Source organism: Syzygium oleosum, unplaced genomic scaffold (genome assembly GCF_021117445.2).
Source record: "Syzygium oleosum isolate NSW1041296 unplaced genomic scaffold, Sole_v2.1 Sole_v2.04, whole genome shotgun sequence".
In the NCBI taxonomy this organism is placed as follows: domain Eukaryota; kingdom Viridiplantae; phylum Streptophyta; class Magnoliopsida; order Myrtales; family Myrtaceae; genus Syzygium; species Syzygium oleosum.
In genome coordinates this window covers 10,346,088-10,353,350 of record NW_026607488.1, presented here as the reverse complement: position 1 = coordinate 10,353,350, position 7,263 = coordinate 10,346,088, and the positions used below count along the sequence as shown (strand labels likewise).

The 7,263-nt window shown below is 40.4% G+C and overlaps 1 protein-coding gene across 2 annotated transcripts; it reads right to left on the bottom strand.

The window, feature by feature from the left end:
* Nucleotides 1-3,667: 3,667 nt before the first annotated feature.
* Nucleotides 3,668-6,978, bottom strand: LOC115679452 (CBL-interacting serine/threonine-protein kinase 21-like). 2 transcript variants are annotated; one of them, XM_056310599.1, is made up of 15 exons: nt 6,462-6,977; nt 6,303-6,365; nt 6,122-6,193; nt 5,929-6,036; nt 5,764-5,835; nt 5,625-5,678; nt 5,341-5,466; nt 5,175-5,264; nt 4,976-5,098; nt 4,800-4,907; nt 4,599-4,715; nt 4,462-4,527; nt 4,301-4,375; nt 4,120-4,226; nt 3,668-4,042 (listed from the first exon to the last, which is right to left on the bottom strand). In XM_056310599.1, the coding sequence occupies exons 1-15, from the start codon at nt 6,621-6,623 to the stop codon at nt 3,985-3,987; spliced, it is 1,401 nt and encodes a 466-aa protein (XP_056166574.1). In that variant the 5' UTR covers nt 6,624-6,977; the 3' UTR covers nt 3,668-3,984. The 2 variants fall into 2 exon arrangements, with proteins under 2 accessions (XP_056166574.1, XP_056166575.1); XM_056310600.1 differs by lacking the exon at nt 4,462-4,527 and having other exon boundaries at nt 6,462-6,978.
* Between the last annotated feature and the right edge of the window lie 285 nt (nt 6,979-7,263).

Here is a 7,263-nt window from a genome sequence, read left to right as displayed (position 1 = left end):
TGAGCTTGTGGTTTCTAATCTTCCAAAGCACTGAGTTTCGCCTTAAAGCATGCCTCTGTGTGCGTCGCGCACAGGCTTGTGTGCACATGCATGTGCGTGTCCTTTAGGAGGACTCAAGTCATTGTATTGAGACTATTGCAAACAAGCTGGAGGACTAAATCCTGTTACAAGCCCAAACCATAAAGGTGTCAAAGTACTACTACTCTCCTGTCATCACACAAAGATCTACGCAAAGAATTGGCAATCCTAAGGTAAAGCCAATAATGTAAGCCTCAAATCAAGTCTAACACTAGAAAAAGTAATATGTGCCGATAATTTGATATTGACATCCTATCATATTTCCCTTTTATGATATTTCCTGACATTAAAGTTCAATGGAGCTATAATGAGTTTTACTTTTTCAAGCACAGCATATAAGTTCCTCATGTGAATGCCTTGAGCAACCGATGCGCGTTCTGCCAAAACTATGGTCTATGTGTGTCCCACAAGCAAATCCATAGCCACATGATGATAATGTAGTTGTAGCATTGACGGATTGTTGATGAGATGGCAATATGGTATCGAACTTGTGATCAGTATTTTTGTAGAGGTATGTGTCTACTTTTAGGCATTGACCATTTGTTCCATATGAAGTTCATGCTTTAGAGCATTTCTTCACTTTTTGATTTTTTGCAATGCCATGTGGGGTTAACTGATGCTTCTTCTATCTAATATCTCCCCAAGAGATACCTAGTTATGATCCAATATCAGATATCACTGCTTAATGGTTCCCTTCGGAAAATTCATTAGTTCACACATAAGGTAAAAATCCATATACTTGTACTTGATTCAGTGGAAGCTCGGACCTCTCATTGCTCAGGTTCATGAGGCTTTAGAGAATGCTGCTGTTAGGAGGTCTTGACTTTGAAGACAACTAGTTTAGTAATAGCTGCAGGGATTGAGCTTCTATTTGTTTGCCTGGATGCCTATTCTCACTTTCATTGCATATGTTTTGTTCATATGCTTTAAATTCAGTTTTCATAGGTGTTACGGATCAGAAGACCAGTGTTGCATCCATAATCAGTAATTTTTCATATTAGCCATTATGCTATCTCTGCCTTCGACAGGTAGAGCTTGATGACTCGGTAGCCAGGGATGAAAAGCTTCATCATTGACTTTACAGTTATACATGTCGGCATATGAGGCATCTTTTTGTTCTCAACATAATTCTTCATCTTGATCTACAAATCAAGGGTTAGGTTCATTGAGATGTTAGATACTTATTACTGCAACTAGCTGGGCTATGCTACCATGAGAGTCCCCCTGCATCATTGCGCCATCAAGTTTCACGGGTCATGTTAAGTCTTTCCTACTGCTTGACTTGTTCTCCAACCATAAAATCACATCTGCCTCTCATGGCATTCTGAAGTGATCGCTCAGAAGGTCAAACTATCTAAAAGGGGTTTCTCTCTTCTTATCTTTTAGTAGACTGCTCCATTATTTTGCAGACATATTTCTCTCTAATCGTGTTGTGCATGTCTAAACATCCATTTAATTCTCCTCTACCGAAATTATGTTCACCGCGGTACTTGATCTCGCTGCATACTTCCCCTCTAAGCTGGAGCAGACTATAACCGTGATACGATGCACTTTATTGACCCTGCTAGTGCCCTGCAAGTGGTTTGCACAAATGCCTCCATTTTCCGTTCTGGAGAAAGGACCCAATGTATTGGAGGTGTTTGCGTTGGTACGCTTCAGTCAGATCATGTCTGGCACTATGTATAAAGAAGTATCAATGGAGCCAGGATTGCTAATAGTTGTAGAACATCTGGGGAGTAGGGTTATCTACAATAGAATGCTTTCACTCCTTTATGTCATATTAATCTTTGTTAATCTCCATTTGTGGGAGGGTTATTTTATTGAACATTGTTGAAAGTAGATCACATCCACTTGAACTACTCATGCACATTGATTATATACAATATATGTTTAATTTGGAAGAGCATCTCTTAGGTGAGATAAGAGTCAGCAGAGCTGAATGCCTGGAGTGTTTTGCATTTATGCGAGGAAAAGTGGAAAATGCTGCTCATCAAAAAAATTATGTCCGGTTGGATCCCGCTCATCGTTTATATTATGTCTGGTTGGATGATGCAATGGAAAACTTTATGACTTCCCTTCCTAACCTACTAATGTCCTGCTGGTTTATGAAATTCGAAATTTCTACTGGTGGGAAAAGGTGGTAGTAGGAACTCTCTGAGATCTTGTCAATTGTGTCTTATGTTAACCAATTCTTGCCAAAAAAAAAGCAATTCTGCATGCATTTAAGTACCCTCTTTTGATCGTATCTAATTAAGAACAGATAAAAGATAAATGTCTCCTGATAATATTTTGTCGTTGATCTCATCGATTTTGCTCTGGATGGTCAAGAAACTGAAATTCCAGATTCATGTGACTTCTACTTCAGAATTATTCAGACTCCCTTTCCTCTAAATTATTCTATTACCATGTAAATGTTATGTTCTTAATTTATTTTGATTTTATATTCTGCTTTAGTTTTACTAATCTTATGGTTCTCTGAACTAGAACCATCTAGAGAACTGTCTCAGATAGAGCTTCTTGTCCTGGCTCCACATGTCTAGTGTAAAAAATAAACTCATGCAGAGACTCCTTCCATTGTTTACCCGATAGAAAGAGCTAAGTTTGGGTGGGTTGAATACATCTTGTACGGAGGTAAAGAAAGGATGATGTTAACCCTATCTCTGCAGTGAACAACTTTACTTTTTTAGGGATCGTAGTCCTGGATAATTTATTCTTCCTGATTGAGACAGAGTCATCATGCTGACATGATCGAAGATATTGGCTGAAGTAAGCAAAGCTCTCTCGCTGATCAACAGATATCATTTTAGTAGATTTAGAATTGGCTTAAGAATTGAGGTCTTTACAGTTGTGAAGTTATTTTATGGCTCAGTTCGAATTTGAGAAACTCATCATCTAAGAAAGAACAGTCATGATAGCGATTTCAGAGAATGTCCTTTTTAATTGAGGCAGCATAAGATTTTTTTGGTGTATTAGTCGTGGGTTATATTAAGATTCAGATGCTGTTTCCTTCCTCACCAGCCATGCTATATTTTCTGAACTTGATTTTGGACTTTATTCAATAATCAATACTATATATATACCTTCGTGATTCTAGGTCTCTGAGCCTACTAGTCTGAAAATAAGTTTGCATGAATCATAATGTAGAAAGTCAGATTACTTTATCTTTATGGCCCTATTCTTGTCTTGTTACCTATTAGTTTAGGTTTGTCTTGTTAAACACTGTAGTTTGATGTAAATGGGATCAGGATTTCTTGTCAATGCTGGTGTGATAATGGATAATGATTTAACCTTGTGGTAGATGTAAATTGACAAAATCATACTGAAATGTGTCATCTTGTTTAGTTCTCTAACACTTTTAAATCTAGTTAGTGACATCCTGTAATAGGCATGGTGGTACTTGATTTTGTTGAAAATCAAAGGTTTGTGTGTACATATGTCATCCTTGAAGCACCCTGTATATTTCTTATCATTCTTCTACTAAATAAGAAGGTGGAGATCTAATGCTATACATCATTCGAGAAGATCCTTGGGTTTTAAGAAAGAGAAATTACAGCTAGTGGATTTTTGTTAGCCATTAAGTCCATTGAACTTGGTGTAGAAGCTTTCCTTATATTTCTCAATATACAGTCCAAATAGGCTTTACATTCTTCCATCGGCGGACTGGAGATGAGCGCGCTTGGCATGCTAGACTTCTCGCTTGTGCCCCAAGGGCCATCCGGGTGCTTGTATGTCAAAGAGAGGATTGTGCATCCAAGATGGCTCTATAGAGAACAGCAAGTACAGTTCGGCCCAGGGAAAAAAAACTTCAATAGAATGGTTGTATGAGCAACTTCTGTTCAGGCATGGAATACAGTTCTTTATTTGAGTTATGGCATGATCCTGAGTCCTGAAAGGTGGCCAGCTTGATCATAAGGAGGATGAGTAACTTTTGAGGACCTCATTATCATCAATTTCCTCTTCAGAGCTGCAAAACAGACAGTACAAGTGAGTTGGCTATGGAATATATCAAAGATTTAGCCCTTTTCAGAAGCTTTAGATTACCATCCTGCACCGACTATGTCTTTGCAGATTAAGCTCTCTTGAGACTTTTGACTTTCTAATGAATTGCTTGATTTCTCTGTCAGTAGGCTTGATAAACTTTGGCAGAACTGATCACAAGAGAAGTACTGTGAAGTAACATGAAGAGAAATAATCAACATATACAGAAGATGCTGCTATTTACCTCTTTATACATTCCTAGCTCTCCTGCTGATTTTGAGATCTCTACTACGCAGTGCTCGGGAGCAACTTCAATTACCTGAGATAGGTGGGCCTCATTTGACTCATTCAATTGGTACTTCCAAGCATGTCATAACTTACTGCATTTTTAACAAGCTTAATTACCTCCGCTGAAAAATCAAAATAGGATCTAGCACATCTAGTCATCTTTTGCCTTGGATGCATCTTCATCTGACATTGTCAAGCAAATCAGCGTTTGTATAGGTTTGAACTTATAGTAAACGCTCATGAATGTTTGATACCTTATTATTTAACCTTTCAATTGAAAGACTCATATCTGTTGCAGCAGCTTCTATTTTTCTGAAGGTATCGCTAATTGTATTTTTGGATCCAAGCCTCGTCTTTTGTTTCTTCTCTTCCTGTGGTTACAAAACAAACACTGTGACTAAACAAAACTTGTACAGGACCAACGTGTTCAATGTGTTGTGCTCATCTTGTCTTGCCTGTTCTTCAAAAAGTCCTGATAAATCCAGGTCGCGTGACATCGCAATCAATTGAAAAGCATTTATAAAATTGGAGGACTTTGGCATTGTCTTCTCTGCATCGCTATCCTGTTCAGAAGGACACATGATTTAGTTGAATCACTATGCACTGATCTTTGATTATCTGTGATTAATACCTCTAATGCGTCAAAAGCAGCATTAACATCATCCAGGTTCTTTGCATCACATTCGCATCCGCAAGCAGGTATGTAGTTTTCCTGGAACCAAGCATCCTCTACAATCTCCGCGATCGTTATTCGCTGCATTGTGATATAGGACTGTGATTAAATTATTGACAAGAAAAGAGACATTCTGAAACATTTGGAACACTCTTACCCTTATAGGATTTGGATCGAGTATTCTATAGAGGAACTTCTTTTGACTGGCTGTGAACCATGGTGGACATGTGTATTCTGCTCTTGCGATCTTTAGAGGTATGATGATCAGTCAAGGGAATTGTTTCTAAGGGAAACTGTGTCAGCATCTGGTTAAAGAAGCATACCTTCCTGTACAAATTCATGAGGCTACGGTCATCAAACGGCAAATACCCTGCCAGTAATTCGAAGAGGATCACCCCACAAGACCAAATGTCTGCAGCTGATCCGTCATACCCTTTATCCGCAAATAGCTGTTTAGAAGTCCAAAGCATCATTGATAATAGGATTGGGAGAAAATTCATTTATTAGCTATGATCGTGCAATGTTGAGTACACTCTGTTCCAATTCCTGTTCGTGTTATGGAGAATGATGAAATGTCGATGCAAGGAATTAAATATCGGGTCCTCACCTCGGGTGCAACGTAGCATGGAGAGCCACATGCTGTCGATAGCATGTCTCCGGGCTGTTGAATTTAGCCAAGCATACTTGAAATGGTTCGACATCATATTTACATGGGCTAATCAAATTGAGTAGAAGATTGTCTTAACCTTTCGCAAAGCACTAAGTCCGAAATCCGACACCTTCAGATTCCCCTTGCTATCCAACAGCAAGTTTTCCGGCTGTGCACAGAGGATGATATCCCCATCAATTTGCATGACTTTCTTCCCTTCAAAATGGATAAATTGAGCGAAAGAGAGTCATCTACTACTCACCTTTAGATCCCTGTGATATACCCCTCTGTGATGGCAATAGTCCACGGCATCGATCAACTGTTGGAACAGCTTTCTTGCCTCGCCTTCACTGAATTTCCTCACATAAGACTGAGAAAAGCAGAAAAGTTATTTAAGCATAGCAGAAAAACCTGTAATTGCACTTTCATTAGGAGTTTTGATTGTATTGTCTCACCAGTTTGTCTGATAATTGTCCTCCAGATACATATTCCATTACTATGTATATTTTTGTCTTGGTTCCGATAACCTGTTCATGAGAGCCATCATGTAAGAAACTAATGATCTGCAAATTATTTGCCATGGAAAGAAGTGGCGACCCAGAATTCTGCGGAGCAGCCGCTACTAGATGAACCTACCTCTTGTATCCTTACAATGTTCGGGTGATGTAGAAGCTTCATCGTTCTAATCTCTCTCTGTACCTGAAAGTGTAGTTTTAACGGTATCAGGACTTGCAGGGAGGATCAAACGAAGGAAAAGGAGCTTCAAATGGAAAAAACAGGAACGGAGAGACTCGCCTGGTACTTGAGATTGCTCTCCATCACCATCTGCTTATCGATGACCTTGACGGCCACGTTATGGCCGCCCGCGTTGTCGACGGCCAGTTTGACCTTGGCGAAGGTGCCTTCTCCGATCGTCTGCCGGAGCTGGTACTTCCCTATGTTGCTGACGGGGGCCATTTCGTCCCGCAGCAAACTGTATGATCTCTCCCCTTTCTTCTTCGGTCTCCCAACTTCTCGTGGCCGCACTGGTCGTCTTTGGCCGTCGTTATCCTCCTCCTCCTCCTTCCTGCCGAGACGTGCAACCAAAAAAACAAAAAAAAAATGCGGAATTCGGGTATTCCCCTACGCTCCCTGCAAGTGTTCCTTATAAGCCGGGCGTCCCCGAATCTTTGCTGAAATGGGAAGTGATCGGATTTATCTTGCCCATCGTCTTCCTGGCGACTGCCATGCGTTCATGGCTCTCATGTTCTGTGGGAAAATCCAGCGGTGAATAGTCACATTTTTTTTTTCTTTTTAGACAAAGTCAGATTTCTGTGCATCTTTTATTATTGTCGGAGGCTCGTAAGTCCACCACTTGTTCCATCCTCTCTGCACGGACGGCGCATGACCGGTTGGTCAGCTGATAAGAGCAAAGAGCTCCCCTTTGAATGGATGGTAAAACCTCTTTCCATGCTCCCCATCTGTCACAGCTTCCCGTGTTCGGATCCAAGAAGATCAAGAATTGTTCAAAAACCGCCCCCCACCTCGATTAGAGACTGCGCACCGCCTTCGCGCCGAAGCGACGTGTCGTGACCGTCGCGTCTCGGCCCGTCGGCAA

Bases quoted from the DNA above. Each gene is read 5' to 3' on its own strand.
- LOC115679452 (XM_056310599.1), bottom strand. From the start codon at position 6,623: ATGGCCCCCGTCAGCAACATAGGGAAGTACCAGCTCCGGCAGACGATC. The intron at 5,836-5,928 runs GTGAGTAGTAGA...CTCTGTGCACAG, and splicing joins TATATCACAGGGATCTAAAG to CCGGAAAACTTGCTGTTGGA. The intron at 4,043-4,119 runs GTAATCTAAAGC...TCTGTTTTGCAG, and splicing joins GACATAGTCGGTGCAGGATG to CTCTGAAGAGGAAATTGATG.